Genomic DNA, 27,614 nt, shown 5'->3' on the forward strand with positions numbered 1-27,614 from the left:
TTTGTGTTCCAGAGGGTGATGGGAGTCAAAGAGGAGGTACTGGTCCGTGTGTGCGGGCTTCCGGTAAACTTCGATGTTGAGTTTGCCGTTCTGTTCAATGTGCACAGCGCAGTCCAGGAAAGGCAACACAATAAGGTTGCACACATGTTAAAATAACTCTATCTGGTAAATTTCCCTGCAGGTAGTGGACATTTACTGAGATAATTTGAAGTGAAATGATTTATTTATTATTACTGGAATTTACTGTTTACATGGTGCTGAGAGTACATGAGGATAAGATGCAGATCAGCACTTATCATTGCGGATCCAGGCACTCGTGTTTCCACGAAAGGTCGACCATTAAGGACCAGTTCTGATGTTTTTCCATTGGTGATGCTTTCTTCTTTAGCAGCCGGTCAAAAGTCAGGGAGACTCCAGGAGTTGGTGCAAATACAGTGAATCCAGTTAAAGTGATTTGCTCACTAGTCTTGTTTGAAGTCCTGTGATATGGTTAAAACTGCCACGAGGAGTCTTTTTTCTTCTAAAATTCTGACTCACATATTAAAACAGATGCTCACTACAGTCACATTTTTGATGCATTTTTCTCTGATGTAATATCACGAGAAGAAGAAATGACATAATTTGACTTTGTCCATCAGGAGAATAAACTATTTATCCTCTAATTTCATTTTAGTCCTGCTCTGGCAGGTTTGAATGAATGTACTGAAAAATGTTGATACAGAATCTGTGATAATGGGCTGTATACGCTCACCAGCCATTTTATTGGGTACACCTTGCTAATACCATTTGAGAACTGTCTTAAAATGTAATCCACAGCATTACACAGCAGTAGCCTGAACCACTGATAACAGTCAGGATGGACCCATGATTTCATGCTGACTTCAGCTCGTATAGCCATAGTGGTCTTCTGCTGCTGTAGCCCATCTGCTTTAATGTTCAACACGTTGCACGTTTAGACATGCTCTTCTACATACTTTGTATTTAGCAAGTGGTTCTTTTTTTCCTGACCTCACTCCTCTTACATCAATAAGACATTTTCACTCAGAAAACCGCCAAATCACTGTATATTTCCTCTTTTTTGGACTATTCTCTAAATTGCAGTGACAGATGTGCACGTTCTGCTTCTAGAGGTCTAGAGGTGCATAAGTGCACGTAGTTGCTGCCATGTGATTGGCTGATTAGATGTTTGAGTTAATGAGCAGTAAAACAGGCGTATCTAATAAAGTGGCCGGTGAGTATTTATTCAATCACTGCAGCAGGTGAGTAGCCATCTGCATCCTGCTCCATTCATTCACAAATACTAAATTAAACGTGCATCCATCTATACATTACTGCGTTATTTTTATTTAAATGAATTTGAGATGCCCCTTTCCCCCGTCCCATGATGACAATAAACACACATTCACTCACGGTTTTCTTTATAAAATATGTCATCTCATACTCACATGGTTCTGTACTGTTGTACACAAGACAGGTAAAATCCACACCACCGCACATACATCTTAACAACAAACCACTGCTCTTGTGTGTTACACAGGTTTTCACTGTTGGCTCATGGTTTTCCTACAGATATCATCAAAGGTATTACCAGAGGTCTACGCCAGCTCTCGCCTCTCTAATTGGCTCTACTGTGGAAAAGCAGCTCATGTTTGTTTTGCTTATGGCGCCCCGCAGAGTTTCCACAAGTACTTAGACATCAACAAGTTTCGGAAACCGCCACAGCGACCGCAGCAGCCAGAGCGTAACCTGTCAGGGCTTAAGCGCCGAAAACAGACACTAAAACAACTTTTACAGCCAGTGAGGTTAAAGATTTAATCGCCTCGGAGGGAAATCACTTACTTCATGTTCACAAAACTCTGGTAGCACTCAGGTGACTGGATGAACGTGTCTCCAAACCCATAAAGAGCAGTTTATTACTTGTACATCACAGTTTAGTGTTCAGATTTTTGCTTTTGGAATAATAAATGTTTTCCTCAAAGCTTTTATGCTGACGGTTATGTGTGTGTGTGTGTGTGTGTGTGTGTGTGTGCTACACATTTATATCAAATTCTTCCTAAAACCCAAACATTCAACTAAAAAGGACGAGTCAACTGCTCTTGTAAAATCCGAGCAACCCAAGTTTAAAAAGTAGTTGGTGGACATCCAAAGGAAGGTCCACTGCAGCGAAGCAGGACAGTGGTTCTTTACCCATTAGTTAACTAATAATACACCTAAAAGCAGTCAAAAGACTGATGGGTATCAGCTCTGAGTGTCTTTTTTTTCTCTTCCAAAAACATAGAGGAGTTTCTGCAGCACACTGTATCCCTCCTCGCCCCGCTGCTGTACACAAAGGGCCACAAAGTAAAACAAAATGCTTTTTTTCTGTGGAACAAATACAAGTATAAATGTAAGGCATTGGTATGAGAGGCCACTGAGCAACCCCTAAACAGTCAAAAGTACAAAAATACAGCAAGCTCCTCCTCTCACAGCTGCACTGGCGACTGCCGAGACGTCTAAGACGACGGGAAGAGACTTTTAAAAGTCTGCAAGATACAAAACCCACTGCAGTTTCGTACAATGACTGGAAAGGGGGGCCTTTGTTTGTGATAAAACATTATAACCCCAACTAATTTCTGTCCAGGCTTTCATTTGCTCAGTCCATGATCTTTAAAACTCTGCAGACACACAAAACACAGTCTCTTCGTCTTCAGTTTCATTCATTCACAGTGTAACAAGAAGCAACAGACGAGCACGGACAGTCAGCTTGAGACATATCTCTGTGCTCCGGCTGAAACTCTCGCGAAGTCGTCGAAATCCAACGTTCCTCGAGATCTGTTGGCTTCGGGTCCACTAGCAGAGGTCAGAGACGTAGTCAAAGTCCCGGAAACTGTCCTGGTCTTTGCGGGAGAGCGCACGGGGCTCACGTGGAGGCGTGAGCGTCGGAGGTTCCGTGGTGAACTCCTCGTCAAAGTTACTGACGTCTTCTTTGCCGCCGATGGACGGGACGAAGGGAGGGGGCAACTTCTTCTGCAGCAGCGCCTCCCAGTCCATGCTCTGGAGGGAGAGACGGACAAGAATAAGAGCAAGAAGAGCAATTAAAGCTGCAATTCAAAGGGCTTCGAAACAACCACCATAACAGTCTGGCTGTAAACACACGAGAAAAACCTCTTCCACCTCTCAGTGTTTGCTAACGAATCTCCATCTTGCGTTCTCACCCCCAACAAGTTGCCTAGGTACCTTTAAGTCTACTTACTCTGAAAAATGGCTGCTTCTTCACCTCCTCTGCATCCTTCTCACCAGATCCCAACCTTCTCTCTGGGTTCCTCCTTAACAGCTGCACACAGACACACGAGAATAGGAAATGACGAGTGGCTATAACAGTGAAGCATCAACTGTCTGACTGTGAGTAAGTGAGGATGTCGGACTGATTCAGTGTTTCACGTGTAAGTGCAGCATTTGTCACATACAGTTTGTGTGCATGAGCGAGCGAATGTGTGTGTGTGTGTGTTTTTGCTTTACCCTCCTCATGATGCCAATAGCCTCAGTGGAGAGGAAGCGTGGGTAGCGGACTTCATCATTCACAATGCTGTCAAACACCTCCTCTTCATCATCCCCTGGGAAAGGAGACTACAAAAAAATACACCGGTCACACAAAAGCACAGTTCACTGAATCCACTTTTGATATTCTGTCATTTAAAACAAAATCAGCATTTAACTACAGCGAACACGAGTAATTAATCGGCACCAGATCAAACTAACACGTGGCTATAATAACTCCATGACCAGTGACAGAGAGCTAGCTCTTACCTCTCCCACCAGCATTTCATAGATGAGGACCCCCAGGCCCCACCAGTCTACGGCTCTGGTGTAAGACGTGTCTGTCAGGACCTCGGGGGCTAAAAACTCCGGAGTCCCACAGAAGGTGCTGGTCCGGTCACCAAAACCCATTCCTGCAGAAAAAAAACGAAAAAAATGATCTCTGAAAGCTAAAAGAGAAACAAAATCACTTCTTAATTTACCTGAACTTCAGATGATGAAAACCTGCCGCTCTGTACTGTTTAATCACTCATATTCCGACATCTGTTTAAATTTCAGAATCGAGTGGAGGTATTACGCCAATTTCCAACTGCTTTACTGGAGACATTTTCCATGATTCACAGTTCAAAATGAGGGTTATTTATCTTACACAGAGGCTTTTTTTGCAGCCCATCAGCCTATCCTCTGCCTCAGCCTCAACTTTCTCGTGATTGGGGATGTGGAGATACCTGCTGTGGTGACCCCTTGTAACAAAGGCTTGGGCAACAGCAGCTTTTTCATATGCTGACCTTATTATTTGATATTGAGGCCATGTTTAATATGGGCACCCTTCATTGTAACCATACAAACAGATGTTGGATAATATGGAGAAGCTAATAGGTCACCTATGGTGTTTCTGAGCTCAAGGCAGGGTTCGGTTGACCTGCTTTTCAGGCTCCCTGACAGACTAAAAACATCACACTGTTTTCCGGTTGTAAGTAAATTTGTATCCCGAAGCAAAGACAAAAACAAATAAAAGACCGTCTGTCAGTAATACACAGATCCACCTTCTTTGCAGAGTCCAAAGTCAGCGATCTTCACATAACCATCTGTGTCTAGCAGCAGGTTGTCGAGCTTGAGATCTCTGAAAGGGAGAAAACATGCAAGTGAGAATCAGTATCTTCGTACAGCATTTAGATACAAACTCTCTCTGTGAACTGACTGTAATCCCAGCAGACTGTACTAAACTGAGCCTGTACAATAATGCTCACAGCAAACGTCAGCCTGATGGTGCGACACTCAGTACCCCGGGGATGAATCCTACAGCTTCTGGATGCCCTGAATGATCCAGCATGTGGTACCTGATATTTTTTCAGCTTCGGGTTTTGTGTTATTCCTTGTTTGCGCCTTTATTTTGAAAGTGTTTCAGCCTTTGTGTGTCTCTGGGGTTTTTGGTTTCCTGCTGATTGTCAGTCACACCAAGTGTATAAACACTCTTTCCTTTGTCAGACTGTCTGTTTACCTTGCTCTGGTTTCTTTTGGATTATTTAACTTTTGGGATTTTCCTGCCCCATAATGAGGCAAAGTGTGTAAAGTTTCATAAAATAAACCTCCCACTGTTGAAGCTCCTATTTGCTGTATCTGGGTCCTCTAACTGAACTGCAAAACTTAGACTGACATTTCAACCTATGCTGGCAGAAATGTTTAGAAATTAAGAGCTCGATTTAACATCGATCTTTGACGTTTCTATTAGTCTGATGCTTCCTGAGGTGAAAGAAAGCTCAGTTTTACATCAGTTAAGAGGTTTGTGTGGGCTCGACTCACCTGTACACAATCTTATGGTCGTGGAGGAACTGAAGTCCGAGAACCACACAGGCTGCGTAAAACCTGAAGCCAAAAGCAGAGAAAATCAACCTCCAGTTAGACGCGATAAAATGGGAACTTCATATTAATAACAGACATACTGCTTTCAGACCACTAGCCACTGTAACCAAATCTGCTGTCTGAGGCCTGACAAACAGCTGCTCCCCAGCTGTTGAACTCCTCGGTATGGGGACAGCAGTAATAGTGCTGAGGGTTTTCTGGCATTATGTCCTTAAAAGACCCTGCACACCCACTGTAAACCTCATACAGATGGCTTCACTTATTTCAGCGGATCTTTTTAGACTGTGTGGGTGTGCTTATGCTGTGGCGTCTCCCTCATTTCTCTTCACTGATGAGAGTTTGGTGACCTCATGATAATCCCAGGATAAATTCAACTTGTGCAGAAATCTAACAAATAAACAAACATAACTTCAACAGATTTCTGGAGGATGGAAGGCCTTTAAAACATTCAGTCTAATACAGCGCATCTCTAAAAGGTTTTCACATCTGTCCTAATGCTCAGCAGCGCACATGTACAAATCATAAAATAGAATAGAATAATCCTTTAATTGTCCCACAAGGGAAAATTGGTTGTAACAGCAGCAAAAACAACGCACACATACAAACAGAACAGGACACAGAACAGAAACGCACACAAACATATTTACATTATGGACAAAAGTTACAAAAACAGAGTACTGTACAGTTATTAAGAGTAAAGTACAGATAAAAATGGCAAACCCAGGCTGTAGTGTGCAAACAGAGCAGGGTACTGGAAGATGTTTAAGTAATTAAGAATATTTAGAAAAGGTACAGATTGTGTATTGTACCTGTAAATCATGTTAGTATGTCTTGTGTAAGTATGGCTTATGTGCCAAGAGACGTGCCACATACACGGTACATAAGTTACTTTGAATTTAAAGATCGCAGACGGCTATTTCACACTAAATATGACCCTTTAATATTTGTACATGTATATGTTTTTCACCTCTCTTTCATTTTTTTCTCCTTTTCATAATTTCTTTTCATGACAACTGCCCTCTCTCCGCCCTTACTTCCTCCTCACCTGAAGTCTCATGTCCTGAGCTTAAATCAGGGCTCTAACACATGAAGACGTGCACAAAGATACTTTTTGCTCTCAACTTTGTCACAGTTAGTTATTGTCAACAGATTACATATATGTGACCCTTCTATCTCTGGCTAAACAACAACAACAGTTGGCATAAGCTAACGTTATTCCGGCTAATGTTAGGCTCAAATGTCTAAAAAAAAAAAAAAAAAAAAAATCACGCTTTCTCTTTGATAAACAGTTCGACTAAATTCTCATATTGTATCAGAGTTGGACAAAGTTAGATCCACTTCAAAGAAAATGTCACTAATACTGGCTAACAGTGGCAAAAGCAGCTGTTAATGTCAAAAAAGTTCAGGATATCCTCAACAACTCAGTTCAGTATCGCTTCACCGTCTCATCAACGTATCGATCGGACTCTTTCCACAAAATTTTACAGCCTCCTCCAGAGTAAATATAAGTCCACACATATTGAAAGCTGAGGTAAACAGTGGACTGACAGCCTACACTCACTACAGATGAACAGCGCCCTGATTTGTTTGCCCTGTGGGAAAAAGTGGGAAAAAACACTGGTGTATTTAACAGTATTGACTCCCACTCTGAGGTGAAGGTCGAGATATCGTGCTTGACGGATTCTCGTTAATGTAACTGATGTTTTAAGAAGGGATCTGTTTACAATCTCTGTGTTTTAATGTACATATGGGCGATTACTACATAAAATGAGTGTTTATAACTGATCCCTGAGGTTGACTAAATTCATCAGGACTAATCTCTGGGAAAGCCTAAAATTTGCATGGAAATACTTCAAGGATAATCCATTTATTACGTACACGGCCCGTGGCTCTGTGAAGACGTCTGTGTGGATGTGCATCATCAGGTCGCCTCCTGCTGTGTACTCCATAACAAAACACACGTGCTCTGGTGTCTGGAAGCACGCAAACAGGTTGATCAGGAAGGGATGGTGCGACATGTTGACGATCTCAAAGATGCGCTTCTCGCACATCAGACTAGGGGAGGAAGGAGAGAAGGAAAGAGTGGACGAAGAGGCAAGAGGAGGAGAGAAAAAAAAAAGATTAGAGGGCCATTTAAACATAATTAGATAGTGTTTATTTTAGCCTATGAGAAAACCCACACTCAGCCCACAGATGAACTGTAATCACAGTGATTCAAGACACAAATTAAATCCTGTGAGTAAATCTACTACTGGAGCGCTTAATCTCTGGGCTAAAAACAACAACCACACATCACACAAGCACAGGGCTGAGGAATAAACATCAGCACACACCTATCCACCTCATCCCGAGCAACGATATCTCCTTTTTTCAGGGCTTTGATGGCATACATCGTGCCGGTCTTCTTGTACTCAGACAATAACACCTGTAGACACATAGACACACTCTGATTAACTCTAACACATATAAAGCATTGTTTTTTTTTAAAAAAATCTTCTTTTATTAGAGCTTTTAAAACTTCTCAGTGGATCCACGTGTGATATGGTTTCTTTTTCCCCCTGCAGTCACCAATACTTAAAATGTGGCCTTCATGTGCACCTAACAGCATAAGGAAAACAAGCTTTCTTTTTTACAAACTGTCTTTTATTTTTGTTTGCCTGATTGTAGTTGTGACAGTCACATTGTGAGAATCCACAAACAGAGAAGCTGTTAATCTGGGACTTTTTTGCTGTTGTGACCTTCAGTATATTTGAGGGAATAATAAGAAAAAGACTCTTGTTCTTTGTGTTGTTATTAATTGGTTCGGTTGTTCCAGTTTTGTTTTTTTTCTGGATTAGAAAGAAATCGTACCTTCCCAAAGTGTCCACGACCCAAAACAGCAATGAGCCTGAAGTCCTGGAGGGACAGCGGACCTTTCTTCTGCTTGCTGGAGAAACCAACAGGCACGGTGAGGAAGAACATTTAAACTAGACACCAAAAAGTAACAACTGCTGATATTACATGACACACATATAAGGACTGTGTACGTGTGGATAATACAAGCTGAATAATACATTAATACATACATGTAATAATGGGGAGCAGACATTTTAAGCTGCAACAGGAGGAAAAGCAGAGGATTTATCAAAAACATCAATGATTCTGTTTTATTCGGGTGTCTGAAGATTTTTGACAGCTAATAACGCAGCAGCTGCTCTCCTGAAAACGCCCAGCTGGGAGCGCTTGAGAGCGCTTGAAAGGCTTTGGAGGCACGCTGTGCCTCCAGGTGAGTGTTTGGTTGCTATGATACAGAAAGTACACAGACGTAATCTGCTGCAGGTACCTGACTCTCTGTCTGACTGCTGCTTTTACTCACACACGCACAGGAAACCAAATATTCCTCATAGTATTATTTTAATGTTAATACGCACACTTGCACGTGTGCACACTTGGACAGCAGCACTTAAAACTTGTGACAGAGGTTTGCTGTAGCGTTTCTCCCACTTCCACTGTGCTTAGACAGCTGGGTAAAAAGTGACAGTGGTGCATGCAGCTGGTTACATTTGTAACTCTCTTAAAACCAGAAAAAAGATAGATGTGTAGCGATGAGCACAGAAAAAATGCTCAGCCTGTCGCCATGCTGATGTCGCTTTGAGGACATCAGGGAAAAAAACAGAACACATGTAGTGGGTTTCCTCCATCCATAAGCTTCAGGCCTTTATGCTTGGAGGGTTGTAGGGAGGCTGAGGCGAACACCAGCAGATGGTAGGTAAGAGTCAGGGTCATTCATTCACACTTGCATTCAAATATTGAGCAATTCATAATTAACCTGTACATAAAAAGGCCTGTATGGTCTAAAGGCTCAAGCCCAGAAACATTCTGGCTTGGACGTGAGATTTAACCAGAAAGTCAAAGATCAGCTGCTCATCCGGCTCGTGATCTTTCACAATTCACAAGTAATTGTGATGTAGAAAGTCAGTTAGAAAATTTAGGTGTCGTTGGTTGGGTGTTTTAGACAAAGTAATAAGAATTCAAATCCACTGAAAGACCAAAACAGCTCAAACGACCTCTGTACGTTTCCTAACCGGAGGAGGCCCTGTGATAAACGCAGGATACGCTGGAGAGATTGTCTCTTGGCTGGCCTGGGAGGCTGGGGGGAGAGAGGTCTGGGCTTCTCTGCCCTCACAACCGAGCCCCAGATAAACGGCATAAAACAGATGATGGCTGGTTTTATTTCCACCTGTGCTTTTCCTACTGCCACATTTCAAAATGTTTTTTTGTCTGATAAACTTCATCCTCATTATTATATATCATCATTTATCATTAAAATCCAAACAAATCCATTTTAGAAAACAAAGAAGTAAAAGTGTTTCGGTGAGTGTGCGTGCGTATACCTGCTAACTGAATGGGTTCGGACAGGGGACTCAGGGGCGAGGCCTCGGGGGGAGAGGGGATCGATGACTAGATGTTGGTCCTATCGGAGGACATGCGAGGGAAGAGACAAAAAAGGAACAGACGTGCAGAGACAGAGATTATAAAACAACATGAAATGGAAGACAGGAGACGCAGTCTGGAGCTGATGGTGACTGACCCTGCGCTGGATTTTAAATCTTTAAACCCCGCAAATACCAGGTCGACCACAGTCCTTTACATCCAGGTGTGGCTGTGCTGCTAACAGGAAGGACACCGTAACAGAGCAGAGAGTGGGTCGATTTTACGTCTCTGTTCACATCAGAAGGAGAGCTGACGTAAAGCAGCAATATTTGCAGTATTTACTCATACCGTAAACTCTTCCTCTTTCAGTCATTTTCTTGTAAATCAGACTCATGTCACATGACCATTATTTAAATGTTAAATGCCTAAAATTATATTAACTTAATAACTAAATCTCCTGTCATTAAAATGATTTACAGGCTTATGTGACTTTATAATGATGGAGCCAAGTCTAACATAATTATTTTTTCTTTCACAATCAGTGTTCAAAAAAGGAGTGTTTGTGCTCCTGCAAGCTACCTGGGAGTTAGACAAGGTTAAGGCACTAGAACACATCCCAAGCCCTGAAAAGTACAGTGTGCTTACAATGTAAGATGGGGAAATATTTGATTTTATTTATTTGTAATTTTTTCTCTGATACTTGCCTCCTTTCATCGAAACTTACCCAGAATGTATACATTTTTAAAAATTACTTAAACTGCATTACTTAACACTACTTGTATTTGATGCTGTTACGCCTTTCTTTCCCTGCCAATTCGAACTTTTAGTTTCTTTTTTAGTTAGGAAAGCCCCGTCCCTCATCACACACCTCCCCTAACTCCCGGGTTTCCTCTCGCTCCATCGGTCTCACTGGAGTGTTAATGTCCATGTCTCTCTTGTAATCGCCTCTTATTGGAGAGTCGCTGTCCAGACTCAACTTTTCCACTGAGATCTCCCTGAAAGACCAACAAATACACACACACACACACACAAATAGACCAACGTGTAACACAGACAAACAGACAGAACAACACAGAAGGGTAGTTAGACACGGGGCTGGGAAGGCATCGTTTGCTTTATTCTTTGTCTGGAAACAAAAGGAAAAAAGGTTCAAGGAAAGCTGCTACGTTTGATAGCAAAGTCTGACTGACGGTTATCAAACGTCACTCCCGATGAAAGACCGAAGCGTGTGCACCTGCGTGTACATATCTCAATGCGTCTCACCCAGAGTTGAGTGTGAGGCTTTGTGCGTTGGGACTGTAGGTTCCTGAGTTGTTGACGGTGGGGATGGCGTTTCGAAGCAGCCTCACCCACGTTCCGATATCCACGTTCATCTGACGAGCCCGGAGGAACGCCTTGCCTGAAAAATGCACAAACACACACATCTAGTCAGAGTCAGAAATTAATCAAACATAACATTCAGCCACTAAAACTATTTTGTTTCTGTTCAGGAATGCTGATATTTAGCATCTTAATAAAAAATGTTAAAATTAAAAATGGAAATTTCATAGATGAAAACAGAAATAATATTTCAGCATTAAAAACATAATGTTAATTTAAGAGTTTTCACATACTGGCAGATTAACAATTACAAGATCATAAAAAAATATTTTTTATAAGACACGTTTATGTTTTTATAAGACAAAAAAACGCCAGACCTTTACAGAGTTTAGCTCAAGTTTTTATATTCTGTTTGCTTTCCTATAGAAATGAAGGTAAAAAAAAATAATAGTCACCACTAGAGGGTGCTGTGGTCTAAATAAAAAAAGCAGGGAACTGATGGCATAAGCAGTTGTATGTTTTACTGCAGGTAGTGTCCATCTTCCTGTCATGATAAAACTTTTAAAGTTTTACTGTTTCTCCATATAAAACTGCCCTCAGGCTGCTGAATAGAAAATGGAAGAGAAATAGAAAATGTGTAATGTTTCTTCGCTGCTCTGTCTGCTCCCCACCTTGTTGCTTAGAAAAGACTTTCTTCTGCCTCCGCAGGCGCGGGACTCTCTCAATAACCGGGTTAAAGAAGGTCACCTGGAAAACACACAAAACAAAACATGAAAAGAAACGACCAAAAAAACCCACCCATATTTTATTTTTACGCTCAGAAACAGCCTTTCAAGTGTGACGTATCAAAGCAACGCTTTCCAGCACAGGTGCATGTGGCAGCTCACGGGTGGGCGCGCACATCTGAGTGTGTGTTTGAGTACGAGTGATTCGCCATTCATTTCGCTGTTTCTTTTTTGCAGGTGTGTGGTATGTGTGTACCTCAGCCAGCAGCAGGCCCTGAGGCTCCAGCTCCAGCTGAACTCTGTGCTTCTGGTTGTCCAGGAACTCCTCCAGCTTCAGGTACTTAAGAGCGCACAGCGAGCGGTAGTCCTTCCAGTAAACTGCGATCTCCATCTCCCTCGACTGAAGCGCAGGCACCCAGCGGTATCAACAGAGAGAAAAGCTGCCTTAAATAAACTCTTTGGTGCCTGCGTGCAAGTTTGTGGGAAGGAGATTGTATACTGACCCTTTCAAGCTCCACAGTGAACGTCTGGTCCCAGGCCTGCTCTCCCACAGTCTTCCAAGCAGTCTGACCCACCACTGTGTTATCCAGCTTCAGCACCGCACTCACCTCAGCTAAACACACACGCAAACCAATGATTTCCTTCATTAATGAATCCAAAAATGCACAAAATAATAAAAAAAAATTAACGCCGACCAATAGGTTCCTTTGAGATATGGAAAAAAGGACTAAGACCTTATAAAAAGCTGTTTGCAAACTGCCTTTAACCTCCTAGGACCTGGCGTCCACATATGTGGACATCATATTTTGGGTTATTTAGACCAAAATACTCAATTTTGCTCTACATGGGCCTAATATCCACTTACGAGGACATTTTACTGCAACTGTTCTATCAAAATTTTAAACAAATATCCTCATATGTGGCTCTCATTTTTCTTAAAAACAAAAATAAGGTAAAAAAAAAAATCTGGTAATTCTTTGTTTTTACTTTCATCGGGTCCCAATATGCCCAAATATCAAAGAGAAATTAAAATGCATGTTGTGGAGGAGTTCAAGTCTTAGGAGGTTAAAGCATCTGTCACGACCTGACAAATAATATCTAACCTGATGAGCCTAAAGGGACCCACGACAAAGTTGAGGGGAAAAAAAGCCAATACAGCCAACAAAGAAGACATAAAAAGCTGAAATGAAAACCTTAAATGCACCACGTGCACACTCATACAGTCACTCACAGGAGAGCTCCTCTGTCTTGCTTGGCGTCTTCCCGCTGACGGAGCCACTGCGTCCGTAGAGCCCCTTGCTGCCCCTCATGAAGGACCGCGTGTCTCCGGGGCTGTAGCAGGGCAGCATGAGAGGTGTCCCTTTATTGCGCCCTGGGACCACCTCTAGTAACCCAACACAGCCCAGCAGCTGCACTTGTAATGTACCTGAAGACAGAGGAAAACAATGTAGGCACAACCTGAATGCATTCCTCGCTTCTGTACCTTCTTCTTCATATTGTAGGATTCTCCTGAGCCTGTATGACATACCAGTGAGAGGCGATGGCTTGCTGAGGGTAGTATACTGGTTTTGAAGGTAGGGGGCGCCGTGGCGGGAGCTGAAGGCAGGTGAGGAGGCCAAGACCAGCTCCTCTTTGATGATGCTGGCCTTTGGATGGTCCTCTGGCAGCTCTGCCAGGCGCTGGTCAAGAGAATCTCTCAGCAGGTCCAAACGCTGGGAAGCCTCGCTCAGACGAGACTGTGCCTGCAGAGCATCGAAACAGACGATATCTACCTTTTAAACTCTCAGACAGACATAAAAAAAACAAGAAGTCCTATGCTACTTCTCAGTGCGCACATATCACAGTAGCACACCTTAATTTAATCACATTTTTTGTGACCTGCTGCTTTTAAGTGCATGCAGAAAGACAATGTTAGGCTTGAGCGAGTTTTTATGTTCATTTATAGAGTAAGTAAAGGCGTGCGAGTGAGGATTCAAACGGCAGAACTCTCACGGCATGTGGTGAGAAAAGAAGTGGTTCATTGTCACTGTGGGGGTAAAATGCAGCACGTTACGCGGCAGCTGCTGTTGTGAGGCTCTCTCTCAAATATTTTTATGAACAGATTGCAGAGTTCAGCAGCTGAAACTGTTCTGCGAGGGATCTGACATCACGGGACACTCCTGCTCTGAGTTTCCTCGACGTATAACGAGAAACCATATCAGACCCAGACAACTCAAGATGCCATAATGTTGGTGAACAAACAAAAAAAAAAAAAAAAACAGTTGATAAGAGATCAAATTTTTGTGAAGGATCTAAGGCAAAGCCAAAGATAGCTGAAGTCTCAGAAGTAAGAGATAGCGGAAAACAAAAGGAGCAGATCTGAAGAAGATCTACAGGTGTGTGTGTCAGCATGATGTCATCGGTACAGCTGCCGTCTCACACGTGTCTGTGTGCGCTTTGAAGTGTGTGAAAGCGAAACATCAGCAGGATCCGCTCTAACCTCAGACAGAGCTTTCTTGTCCTGAACTTTGCTGGCCCCCAGGAGCCTGAGGACGTTTTTGGCCCCCTCAGCAACAGCATGCTCCACCCTGTAGTGATGTCTCAGCTCTTCGATACGCAGCTCCATCCCGCACACGTCTTGGTTACCTGCGTGAAGGAAAGGGGCAAACAACATTACTGCACAGCCGACACGATGGCAATCTCCTACGCAGTCTCTGTGCTGCGCGCGTGGCAGCTACGTTAAGGCTTTCCTGTTTTGCCAATGGCGTGTTACAGGGAACTCCCCTGGGCATACTAAGTTAGGTTAATGCCTTAATGCCTGTCATGCATTACACAAGAGGCGAACAAAGAAAACATTAGCGAGGCCTAGAGGGAGGTAAGCAGCCTCTGACTGTTCCCCAGCAAGCAGTGCTTAGCATAATTCCAGCCTCTCCTTCCAAATAGCCCCATATCCCTGCTCTAAAAGCAAACAGAGCAACCAAACAAAATAAGTCTCTCACCTATTTACATTTTTAAAACAGCTAGCAAGACTAAAGCAAAAACACTGCTCTAAATTTGTAGCTTCATCTCTCCTTTTCTCAGAAATATAGTACCTCATAAATGTACATTAGTGGGAAACAGAAAGTCTTATAATGAGATGCAGTGCTTTCAACTCAAAATCTAAAAACATGCTCAAGCTCCCTCACTTAAAAGACCAGATATGAGAATCAGCATAAGAGCAGCACCCTACAGCACAAATTAGAGCAAAGTGCTTAGCTTAATGGCACCAATACAGCCTTCAAATGATGGGCAACAAACTGAGAGCACTCAGATATGGGAAGAGCCGGAAGGAGGTGTGCGAGCGTGATAAGGAAAAGGACAATTGGACAAATGGCATTCAAAGATGATGCATTTGACTTTCAAACACCAGATTGGTTTAGAAGAAGGACAGAAGACCAGGATGGATGGTTTTTACAATTCTGAGCTGCTCAAATAACTGCAGGAGACAGAAGAGAAAGCAAGGACAGGAGGGAGGTAGGGGTGGAGAACGAAGTGGGTGCTTTTATCTCCTAATAAGGTGTTCTGCCTGGAGCACAGACCTCTGCTAGATGACCCCTCCACCGGGTGTGGTGCCTGGAGACTGTCTGTGTACACCATACACACAGCCCTGTGATATGGTGTGTGTGTGTGTGTGTGTGTGTGTGGTTTAAAGAAGAGAGACAGAATCAGAGCCAGAGAATATACAGCCGTGGTTGCTGTTAGAGACAATCAAATAGAGAAGAAATACAAAGAAAGGGAGGGGTGTGTGGTGGTTGATCAATTTAGTCTGATAAACACGAACATTAGCTCAAGCTGAAATTGTAGTTTAAGAAAAAGCCAAATCTGGCTGTGCAGCATCATTTTAAACTCTGCTGGAGAACCATTAGCTGCTGCTAGTATAACACACCCCTTTGTGCTCTGTATCAGAGCATGAAAATCCAATTAGAGATGCACAGACTGTTGGATTCTGGGTCAATACCAACACAGATGTTTACAATAACACTTTACGATCACAGCCAATGGAGACAGTGTACTGTTTTTTCACATTTTGCCTGCTTTGTTGTTAATTATTCCTCCTTTTATTCCAGTGAAGACAAGAAACTAACATTTTAGAAAGATTTAACTGGTGTAAAACTGATATGACAACAGATTTCAGCCACTGATATTTAAATGCTATTTTGTCAGCCAACACACATACACTCACCTACTGCTTCCCCAAACCATTACACCACCATCAGCAGCCTTAACCAATGATTCAAGGCAAGATGGATCCATGCTTTCATGTTGCTTACATCAAATTCTGACCCTACCAAGTAAATGTACAGCAAAAATTGAATCATGAGACCAAGCAATGATTTCTCATGTGCTACTGTCCAGTTTTAGTGAGTAGCCTGAACTGTAGCCTCAGTTTCCTGTTCTTAGCTGACGGGAGTGGCACCCAGTGTAGTCTTCTGCTGCTGTAGCCCATCTGGGTTCAAGGTTAGCATTCAGAAATGCTCTTCTGCATACCTTGGTTGTTTCTGTTATTTTACTACTAGCTCAAAGCAATCTGAATATTCCTCTAAACAAGACATTTTCACCCAGAGAACTTATGCTTTTCAGAACATTCTCTGTAAACCCCAGCTTTCTTCTCCCATTCAGATGCTCAGTTTGAGCTTCAGCAGCTCATTTTGACCACAACTTGATATCTAAATGCATTAATCTGCTGCCATGTTACTGGCTCATTAGATGAGCTAAACGGATGTACCTAATGAAGTGGACTATGAGTGTACGTATTTGTAAACGATGTTCGTATATGTTGATACTTTTATGCTGCCAAAGCTGTGGCTTGGCTGCATTGCTTTTCATCCTCTTAATCGTCGGAGCAGTGGAAAGAACTCCAGATCATTAAAAACCCTTTAGGTTTTCCACATGGAGGACACAGATGGATAAAGTATGCCCTTAAAAGGCCCTTAAATAATCCTTCCAAATGGACATCATCTTCATTCCCTTAGAAGACACCCTGTCTTTTAACAGCCATCGGCGCTCGTCTGACAAGAGCAGAAAGGAATAGATAGCCCCAAAGGGAATATACCGTCTTTAAATCTGTTTTTTACTTCCACCCCCTCCCATCGCTCTCCCTCTGCTCTCCTGGTACATTTTACCAGACTATTCACCTCCCGTGACCGGCATCAGTCGGCCTGTTTTCCCAGCAGAGGGGTCTTAATGGTCCACAGCACTTAGTGCCCTATAGCGGCATGTTCACCTGCCCTGGCATTGATCGCCCTGCCACAACACATAATATGAATGTCCAACAGTAAAGGGAGAAAGCACACAGTTAAAAAAAATAAATGTTTGTTTGACTGTATCTACAACTGCACTTCGGTATGTGTGTTTATATCCATGCAACTGCTGCACACCTGATGTGTTTCGTTAACATGAAAATAAAGAGACTTTTAATCTGCCCACCACATTTTTTGTAGGCTTTTTTGTGTGCATCTTTGTGTGAATCGAATTGATTGTGCTAATATACCAGGTGGGCTATTTCACAGGCTTTTCTGTCCCTTAGTTGGCCACCACACCGATATAAACAGACACACACACGCACGCACAGCTTTCAGCGCGTCAACTCCAACTATCCTCTTCATCTTCTTCTCCCAGGCAGAGAGATGAAAACAGAGTCGGCTCTTCATTGATCTGTTTATGCTCTCTCATGTCTGCTGTCTGGAGCTGCTGCTCAGGACAAAACGTATTACACGCAGAGAAGAAGAAAAAAGAGACTGCAAATGCCACAAAGGGATAGTGAGATTGAACACACCTGACTAAAAGCACCTTGTCACTGCCAGCTGACCACAAGATTTAATATGCGATCGTTTAGTTCACACATTATGTAAGTACGGGCCAACTTAACACTCTTTCTGGCTTTATATGCAATAGAGCAGGTTGGATTTAATTTCTGTATCCACACTGATTTACTGCCAACAGACCAATTTACTGTGATTTGGATCAGCAATGGGTGCACTGATGCTTTATGGTCCTGACTGTGTAATTGTAACCTCTGATGGCTCTCTACTTTATAGACATATAAAAAATGCACTAAAATGTACCTCGGGAAATGAAAAGACCATGGTCAAAAAGCACAGGTACTACAAAAGAAGAGCAATCAATGTGGTTAAATGTGTCTATATCCCTTTAAACTCACCCTGTGTGTCGTCATTATGCTCCGTGGCCTGAACAGCTTTTCGAATTTGCATGCGGATGATGTCGATCTTGGTCTTACTGTCCTGAAGCATCTGCTGCGCCGTCTGCAGCATCTTCTTATCCTGGGGAACCAAACAGTAAGCAAGCCACATCACAAGACAGAAAAAGTAGACAATTATAACTGTCATTAAGACTATGCACCAGTTAGTGAACATCACAACAAGGTTTTCCTGCATTTACTTGCCATCAGATTAAACATTATAAATCAATAAATCTAAAGCTAAAGATATAAAATCTTTTAAAAAAAAAGAAACTAGGATGTATATGAGACAAAATATAAAAAAATATTATAAGATCCTGATTATGAGATTATAAGATCTCACCATATATATAAAATACAAGGTTAAAGGAATGATGTTTGTCACTTTACAAAAACAAAAGCAAATAAATAACTAATTCTACTGACGAATCAACAGGGTGCCATATCCCTGCAGCAGTAAGACAAGTGGAGATGGAACAGAAAGGCTAAAAGACAACGAAACAAAGGCAATGTATATAGTAATAAAGGTAATCAGGTATTTATGAGTCAGCAGATGGCAAGGTTACTAACATGAAAGTGTGCACACAGTCTGCCACTTGGGAGGGGGGAATCTTTGTCTTGGACATTTTAACCCTTGCAGTCAGTGCTGTACACTTTCTCCTGTTCAGCTGTGCTTGACAGTGTGTGCATGTGTGTGTGTGTGTGTGTGTGCATGTGTGTGTGTAGGCTGTTCCGTACCTTGGTGGATCCATTGGAGTAAACAGGGATCATATTTTCAACTCCCTGTTTGACTTTGAGCTCAATGTTGAGCTGTCTCTCCAGGGCTGCGATGCGTTCCTTGTGGGCTGACGTACGACTCTCAGCCCCCGGAGACTGAGGACACTCATCTGTGGCAACAAGTAAAGGTTGGAAAGTATAAAATAAGGAACAAGATGAGGGTTCACATGGTGTGCTCTAAAGTGAAAATACCCTTTAGGGAATTACAAGAGTACTCCAATAACATTGCACTGTATTTCTGTGTGGAGAGTACAGGAAACTGATCCAGTGACTTAAGATCAGAGATCAACCACAGCCATAAGGGAAGAAACAAGCTGTAGCAAACAATGTCAAGCAAGATGATATAATATAAATAATAACATAAAAATTTCTATGCAGGCGCTGTGGAGAGCATCCTCACACAGAACATCACATCCTGGTATGGAAACAGCTGTGTCGAGGATAAAAAAGCTATTCAGAGAGTGATCCGCGTGGCAGAACGCTGCTGCAGGACTGCTCTCCCTTCCCTACAGGACATTTACGTCAGGAGATGCTGGACTAGAGCAACTGAGATTTTGAAGGACCCGTCCCATCCCAGCAACGAACTGTTCCAGCTTCTGAAATCAGGCAGAAGGTTCTGCACCATCCGAACAAGAACAGAGAGGCTCAAGGGGAGTTTTTATCAGGCCATTCGTGTGTTGAATACTCATTCACTGTATATATATAAAGTTCTGTCTGTCTCTTTTTTTCTTTGCACAGTCGAGGAGCGTATCAGGTCACATTTCACTGCGTGTTATACCTGTATAACCAAACACGTGACAAATAAAGAATCTTGAATCTTGAATAAGCAAAAGCAAATTTTCTAATAAGTTGTAAAGTAGGAGGAAAAGAAATACTACATGACTGCAGATGCTGAGGACTGAGCTCATACTAAAAATGGCTTCCCTTGTTCATGTTATACAAAGTTAGATCATTATGTTTTGAGTCTGTGCTCCACCACATTTTACATCAAGCAATCAGGATGTGATTGAAGTGTACGCTGAGCTTTAATTTAGGGGTTTAAGACACATTTAGCATGAACTGTTTAGGAATTACAGCACTTTAAATACACAGACTTCTATTCCAAGAGGCTCAAAGGAAATTGGACAAACTAACATTTTAAATATAAGGATTTAAAAAAATCCTTTGCAGTTTATGACTGTCTATAATCCACATCATGAAATGCTGTGTTTGCTCTCTTGAGATGCACACACAGCATTTATTGCAGCCACCCTCAGTTGCTGCTTGTCTGTGGGTCTGTCTGCAGTCAGTTTTGTATTTCAAATCAAATCACTTGATTTGATTAATAACTGAAAAGCAAGCGCTGTTTGGCTGAGATTGCTTGATCAGTTTTGTAGCATGTACCAAGTCAAGTGCTCTTGACTTGGTTAGTTTGTTTGTGTTTTTTTAAAACCATGGAAATAATTCTGTCATCGCCCACTTAAACTGTCTTCTGTGGTCTTCCAGGCCATTTTTGGTGTTCCTGAGCTGACCAGTACATTCTTTCTATGTAAGAATGAATGACACTGCAGATATGGTCACTTCCAAAGTTTTTGCTGTCTCTGATTGGTTTATTTTGTTTCTTCAGTCTAACGATTGCTTCCCTTACTTGCAAATACCTCTTTCTGGGCCTCATTCTGAGATTTCCAATGAACTTGTTAGTTAATTACTTTTGGTCCTCTGAAACGGTGTATAAAAATGGCTGTAATTCCTCAAAGATTTAACGCTTGAATTAAAGCTGAAAGTTTGCATTTAAACCACACCTTGATTGCATGATTAAAAAACTACTATTGTGGTCCTAGCTGCACAAGACTCACACAGCTTTTGGATATGAAAAGTAAAGTTAACGAGTATATGTTCTCAATTGCTGCTGTCAATTCTCATTAAATAAAACTTGTTGTCTGTTCTCTAAACGATGTTCCCTATCAGAGCCAAAAAGGCTGATAAAGCAGGCTGTGTGTTAGGGTGGATGAACGTTTTGATTAACAAGTCACTACAGTCCAAACATGTAGTATCTCTGCCACAAACACACTTGTACTTAGTATGCTGGTCATTACACCAGCTTATGCACTGAATTAATTACTGAAGATTAATGACTAAAGATAACGGAGCGACAGTTTCTAGCATACACACCTCGATTCTCTTCTCCTCCCTTCACCACAATATGAGCGTCCAGTTCCTGCAGCTGAGCATGCAGGTTCTCCAACTTGCGGTTTGAAGAGCGCAGCTGACTGTCCACCTGAAGACATAAAACCATTGCTGTTATGGAAACCATATTATCTACATAAAATCGTCAGTGTACACGCCCACCAGTGAATAACATGCCGGACAACGTGTGGACCACTAACAAGACATGCAAGAACACAATGACAAGCAAGAGAAGATGTCAATCTTTGAACCAATTCAAAGACATTAAATTAAGCTTTCCTTTATTTTCCCTATAATAAACATGCTGCGCAGTGCTCTAAACACTGTGATTCAGACTGTTTTTTTATACTCTTGGCTGTGTATGACATCAAAAAGAGGGGATATCCCTAATATGGTCATCTCAGGCAGAACACTCAAAACTTGTTTACAAAGGGCACTCAGTGAAGTGAAAGTGGACTTAATGGCTTGTTTCAGACAGAGAATAAAGTAAGGTGCTAATCCAAGGCCCAGGATGGGATAAATAAAGATTATTTTAATTTCTAAGTGAGCCAAAGCTGCTGTAAAGAGAATCGATCCACTTAAGCTCTCAGTAATTTTCTTGAAACAACATCTGAGCCTGAAAGTCATCAAAGAATTTATTATTTTGTTATGTTGACCTTCTGCATTAATCTTTGTTTTTTTAAGTAGTTAGTTCACACACAATGCCATTACACCCACAGGCTCTGCAGGAAACAAAAGAAAAGCCATAAATAGTTCTCCATTAATGCTGCTGGGTAATTTGCTGACAAGTGAAAACTATTAACCTGAAGGTGACATATTTCTGTGCTCGCTCAGTAATAAAACAGGTGTAATTGCATGAGAGTGAGCTACAGTTCTTTCCCTTTGAATAGTCATGACTTTTTTATGGCTTTACACAAACACAGCCTGAAACTTTAAGAATCTTCCATCTATAAAACTGCTCCAGTATAATGATAGCACAACGGTTTGATGCATACTCTGTGAGCAGCAGTGTCTAGGCAATCCTTTTTAATATTAAAGTAGCTGATGTACGTTTCAAAAAGGTGCCGTTGTGACAGATTTTGCATCAGAGGAAAAATGCAGGTTACAAAGTAAATGACAAAGTAGTCATTCACGCTCCTTGAAAAAAAATCTCCTGAAAACAAATCCACAAGTAGTAAAGGTACGCCATGTGAGTAGAGTGACCTGTCTGTGGTTTATTTGATCCCTGTACCCACATAGTAGACAGGTCTGGCCCGGATCTGGTGTCAAGCCAGCACTGATGGCTGACTTCTGGCATGGTAAGTGGTATGTCATCCAGATATGGGCCAGGCCTGGCGTAGGTGGCACTGTGTATGTATGGCATGCTACATCTTGCCCGATTGTGGTTGATTGGTTTATGTGGCCCAGGCTCATAGAAAACAGGTCTGGCCTGGATCTGGCATCAAGCTGGCACTTCTGACTGACTGGTATCATGGCAGGGAGTAACCATGATGTGGGCCAGGTCTGGCAATGAGGCACTATTTATTTTCCCATTTTAGTTCGAAGACCTAAAATGCCATGTTGCAATACTATACTGCTATGGTAGCCAACTTTCCAAATACAGGTTTCACAGGTTTGTGAGTGTACACTTTATCCAAAACCTAGTGAGGGTTTACTCATGTTTACCACCGGGTGGCTGTAGCTCAGGAGGTAGAGCAGGTCTCCTACTGATCTGAAAGTACTGAAAGTTTAGTGGTTCGATCCCTAGGTCTGCATGTCAAGAGGGTAAATGTGTATGAATGTAGTTAGGAAGCACTCAGTGTAGATAAAGTGTGTGATTGGGTGAAAGTAGCATGTTGTATAGAGCACTTTGAGTAATCTGGGAGAGTAGAAAAGCGCTATATAAGAATCAGTCCATTCACCATCTGAGCGGAGTTTTCGTCATGTGACTTTTGCACTTTTATGTTCCGGCACATGTTGTTATTACATGGCTTGATTAAAGTGGACATTAGGCTGACATCTGGGGCCAGAGCTGAAACTGTTCTGGGCCAGCAGTGTGTCTGCAACTGGCCCGTGGCTGCACACAACTTACACCTGGCCCACATACCGCAAAGAATGGCGGCCCTTTGGTGGCCCCGATCAGGTTTTCCAGAGGTAATCCACACATGGGCCAGCACAGGACCACCAGTGTGTCTGCAACTGGCCTTGTGCTGGCCCATGTGTGGGCCACCTCTGGCAAACCTGATCTGGGCCACCAAATGGCCGTCATTCTTTGCGGTATGTGGGCCATGTGTAGCCACATTGTGTGGGCCACATCCGGGCCATACCAATTTTGCTATGTGGGTATAAGCTGGGATAGGCTGCAACTCACCCACCACCCTAAAGTGAATAAGTAGAAGCTGAATAAATGGATGGACGGAACTCATTGTCAAGTTCAAGACACCAATTTGAGCTTTGTGACATGGCGTATTATCCTGCAGGAAGCACCCAGTAAGAGATGCATACAATGTTGACATAAAATGATGGACATGGTCAGGATCAATATTCTGGCTTTGGCATTTATGTGCTCAGGAGGGTCAACAAAATATCCCCACACCATTACGTCACCACCTCTGCTTTCATGTTGTTTACGCCACATTTTGACCCCACCATCCAAATAATGCAGCTGAAATCAAGACTCATGAAACCCAGCAACATTTTTCCAATTATCTACTGTCCAGTTTTGCAACTTTATATATGTTCTTAGCTGACAGGAGTGGTCTTCTACTGCAATATGCCATGTGCATCAAGGTTTGACTTATTTTATGTTCCATGATGCTCTTCTGCATACCATGGTTGTAATGAGTGTTTATTTAAGTTCCTGTTGCCTTCCTGTCAGCTCAAAGGAGTGTAGTCATTCCCCTAAACAGGACATTTTCACCCAGAGAAATGCTATAGTGATATTTTCTCTTTTTTTCTGTGATTGTGTGGGAAAATCCCAGTAGACAGCATTTTCTGTACTTTTTCTTACTCAGACCAGCCACGTTCAAAAATCACCATTTTTCCACTCCTTGCTCAGTTTGAACTTTAGCAAGTCATCGTGATCACGTCTACATGGCTACATGAATTAAGTTGCTGCCACGTGATATGCTGATTATATATTTGCATTAAAAAGCAGTTGAACAAGTATAACTGATAAAGTGGGCAGTGAGTCGTGCCGCAGGCAAAGTCTGACACTCTGGGAAGTGACCTGTTTTCTGCAGTTGTTTAGAAATTCCTGTTTACATGTGTCATGAGCATGAGCACACAGCAGGAGATAGTCCACTTCAAATGTGTTTTCACTGGAAATGTTCAGGCTGTTTAGGCGAGTGTGCTGTCTACAATGCAGTAACACCAGTGTTCAGTGCTTTGCATATGTAAAAACAGCATATGTGCCTGTGTGAAGGATTGAGGACACTTCACAGTGTGGAGATAGGTGCCCAGAAATCTCCACACTTTGGAAAGTCCCAGTCTACTGAAAACAAACAAACAGCATAGCAACTTAGCATGCTAACAAATCTGTTCAGCTCCGGTAAACTCATGTACTCCTGATTCACCGGCCTCATTTCCAAAACACTGTAATTGAACCAGTTTCCTGTTATTACTGTGGTAAAACTGAGTAACTAAATAGGGCTGCTCTGATAACCTTATTTTTTCCTACCTTGCCAAGCTATAGAGGTTTTGCCTGTCTTATTAACAAAAAAAAAATCACTGCAAAGTCTTTAATGTCATTTATTTCATCAGTTCCCATTAATAAGCATGATACCTGGAGCTTTTTGGATTTAAATAAAACCCTACCTGCTGTGCATTCCTCTTGTCAGTCGTCGCCCTGCGCAAGTTCTCGGCTCCCTCCTTGATCTTTAGCTCCTTGCGAATTTCCCTACGGATCCTTTCCCGCTGCTCATCCAGAAGCTGCTGAACACTGGAGTCCGAGAAGTCCGAGTTTTGGTCCAGACCAAGCTGCTCCAGAACCGACAGCCCGCCTGGGTCACTCTGGACAAGAGGAGAGACGGAGCGGGAAAAAACGAGGAGATGATTAGACGAAATCAACAATCAAATCACTCTGCCTTAGCCTGGTTAGATGGGGTGTTGAGAGTGGGAAAGACAGAAGAGGAAGAGATGGTGAGCAAGATAAGGCAGTAATGGGGGGAAAGAGAGCAAGACATGATAGTGATTGGCGTGAGGGATTGGTGGGGGTAGAGAGGAAAAGGGCAAACAAGAAAGCTACAAAAGGAAGCAGGAGGATGGGAAAAAGATGCAGGAGGAGCGTCGAGGAATGGCAAAAGTCTTCTTCAGTTGCTGTTTACAATACTTTCAAACAAACTCTGCAACGTTTAACCTGTTTACAAGCAGCGCTTTGAAACTACTGATGTTCAGGAATACCATTAGAGATGCTATTTTCAGGAAATTTGTCTGCCAAATGAAACTCAGACTACACACAAGGATCAAAGTGAATTACAGATCTGTCCCATGACCCAGACTGGCCATTGTATTCATTCAGAGCTTTCTCACGAGCCAGTCCCTCTCTTCTGTGCGAGAAATCCAACGATTGTCTGAAAGTACATGAAAAACAACAGCACAACAACATATAGGTACTACAACGTGAAGGGACTCCACTCACACCACAACTTTTTCTTCTGTACTAGGAGGCTATTTACATATTGTCTGGTCTCGAGCAGAGCTACAGCTTACTATAAAATAAGTCATCAGGAACCCGGCAGCAGAGAAAGACTCCGGGTTACTCGAAATCACAGTCACTCAGCCACTATTACAGGAACTCACAAATCAAACAAACAAGCCAACACTTCACCTCAGAGCTGTCCTCATCCTCCTCGTCACCATGCCAACACATAATTCCCTCGGATTTTGACGTCCCAAATAATCTACAGAGGAGCAAAAACCTTGCGGCACGCTTCTGAGCTCCGCCAAACTGTTAATGCCACACAGAGTGCGACAAGGGCTAAGGGGAGAAAAACGATAAAAAGAGATAAAGAGAAGGAGAGTTAAGTGAGGGAGGAGGGGGAACGCCTCCAAAAGAGGATATCCGTCCCAACACCAAGCTGCTCAGGCCTTTCCTGTTTCCTCTGCGATTTTGCTGCTGTCAGTGGCGAGTGAGACACAGAAGAGGGTCGCGGCTCAGCACATAAAGAATGCATTCTCCCTGTTAAAGCTTTAGTCAATTATTATTGTATCTGTGACACAAAGCCATTAAGTTCACTGCTTAATCTGATCTGGCTAGAAGTGAATTTGTGACAGCTATGTTTTTTTTAAACACTCTTAATTTGATGGTTGATATGATCTTAAGGGCGGAAACAGGGGGAAGGATGCGTTTTCTAAGTATGGGATCAGAGCCAGAGAGTAAGGTTTGGACGCATTACTGCTGCCTGCTTGACCTCCCATTTCCTTTGGGCTCGACATCTACAAACCCCAGTGGTGATTCCCCATCGCTTATAGAAAGCCTTCTTAAAATATGATAACATCGCTATAGAAGCTACAGTGGGTGGACTCCAACATTATTAGAACTATGGCTGACTCATAATCAGCCTTATTTAGAAGAAATTGATGCATTTTCCTGTAGGTCTGACCACATGACAAGCAAAATGTCTATTACGCTGAAACTCTAATAAATAGAACCAGTTAGTAAATGATTTTATGACCGCATTAGGAAGGAGAAAGGGATTTTCCTTTGGTTATTGGCAAAAACTTCCAAAGGGCAGGAAAAACCTTGATGATCCTTTAAACTATAAGACAAAGAGTGAGTAGTCTGTGTCATGTTGTACAATATCAGTTTTGAGATACAGGATTATCTGACAAATAGCTGTGATTTGTAGCCCGGTGGTCTCAGAAGAAACAAAAACATGCCGAGTTTTGATCGTCCCCCCGTGCTGTTGTTGAGTTTTGAGGCTTGGCCACAGTGCTGTGAGTCCTGTTATTCTATGACTCGTTTCCTGCTGCATGATGATTGGCTGATAGCTTACCCACTACAACCACATTTAAGAGAATGTAATTATGAAAATTACAACCTTGAAACAGACGATTTTTGGTATACAAAACACGCCATTACTCATCAGTGGATGTGTGTCAGTATAATTCAGATCATATACACTCATCATGGGAATGAATGTCATGGTAATTTGGGGATTTTAATGATTTCTTTGAACTGCTCTTTTTTCCAGGGTGGAATGATTGTACAGCATACATCTTTAATGACATTGACAACGAAGAAAAAAATTGGGTGCACAGGTTTGAAATGTAAGTCCAAGAAACTCAGTAAAGATCTAAGAAGGAGAATTGTAGATTTACACAAGTTGAGAAAGTAACTTGGAGCCCTTTCTAAACAATTGCAGATTCCAAGATCATCAGTTCAAACAAGTGTATGTAAGTTATTCAGAGGTGTCACCACTTTGCCAAGATCCGGAAGAAACCACGATCTGCAAGGATGTTCAGGAACCACTTAGGAGCCCCCAAAGCCCAAGCCTGCCATGAACTGGAAACTGCTGCAACACCAACGTTACTGTGCACAGTGAAATCAGTTTTCCATCACCATGGACTGAGAGGGTGTTTTGTAGTCAAGGATGCAACAAGAATTGAGCTATTTGGCCAAAATGACAAGAGCTATA

At 42.3% G+C, this 27,614-nt stretch overlaps 1 protein-coding gene across 3 annotated transcripts in view; it reads right to left on the minus strand.

Moving 5' to 3' along the window:
• Positions 1-1,401: 1,401 nt before the first annotated feature.
• Positions 1,402-27,614, minus strand: part of pkn1a (protein kinase N1a) — a 60,775-nt gene continuing 34,562 nt past the window's right edge. For 2 of the 3 annotated variants that reach the window (XM_026170505.1, XM_026170504.1), the window contains exons 2-23: positions 24,793-24,987; positions 20,983-21,088; positions 18,793-18,941; positions 18,016-18,136; positions 14,317-14,462; positions 13,366-13,579; positions 13,069-13,263; positions 12,341-12,450; positions 12,094-12,237; positions 11,784-11,859; positions 11,056-11,191; positions 10,661-10,787; positions 9,753-9,832; positions 8,230-8,305; positions 7,713-7,804; positions 7,258-7,434; positions 5,320-5,382; positions 4,563-4,639; positions 3,787-3,929; positions 3,499-3,606; positions 3,233-3,313; positions 1,402-3,033 (exon numbers count right to left, since the gene is read on the minus strand). In XM_026170505.1, the coding sequence (XP_026026290.1) occupies positions 2,830-3,033; positions 3,233-3,313; positions 3,499-3,606; positions 3,787-3,929; positions 4,563-4,639; positions 5,320-5,382; positions 7,258-7,434; positions 7,713-7,804; positions 8,230-8,305; positions 9,753-9,832; positions 10,661-10,787; positions 11,056-11,191; positions 11,784-11,859; positions 12,094-12,237; positions 12,341-12,450; positions 13,069-13,263; positions 13,366-13,579; positions 14,317-14,462; positions 18,016-18,136; positions 18,793-18,941; positions 20,983-21,088; positions 24,793-24,987 (2,820 nt within the window). In that variant the 3' untranslated portion in view covers positions 1,402-2,829. Of the gene's footprint in view, positions 3,034-3,232; positions 3,314-3,498; positions 3,607-3,786; positions 3,930-4,562; positions 4,640-5,319; positions 5,383-7,257; positions 7,435-7,712; positions 7,805-8,229; positions 8,306-9,752; positions 9,833-10,660; positions 10,788-11,055; positions 11,192-11,783; positions 11,860-12,093; positions 12,238-12,340; positions 12,451-13,068; positions 13,264-13,365; positions 13,580-14,316; positions 14,463-18,015; positions 18,137-18,792; positions 18,942-20,982; positions 21,089-24,792; positions 24,988-25,804; positions 25,968-27,614 lie in introns of those variants that run through there. The other variant, XM_026170503.1, reaches the window with a different exon arrangement.

Source organism: Astatotilapia calliptera, chromosome 6, assembly GCF_900246225.1.
Source record: "Astatotilapia calliptera chromosome 6, fAstCal1.2, whole genome shotgun sequence".
Lineage (NCBI taxonomy): Eukaryota > Metazoa > Chordata > Actinopteri > Cichliformes > Cichlidae > Astatotilapia > Astatotilapia calliptera.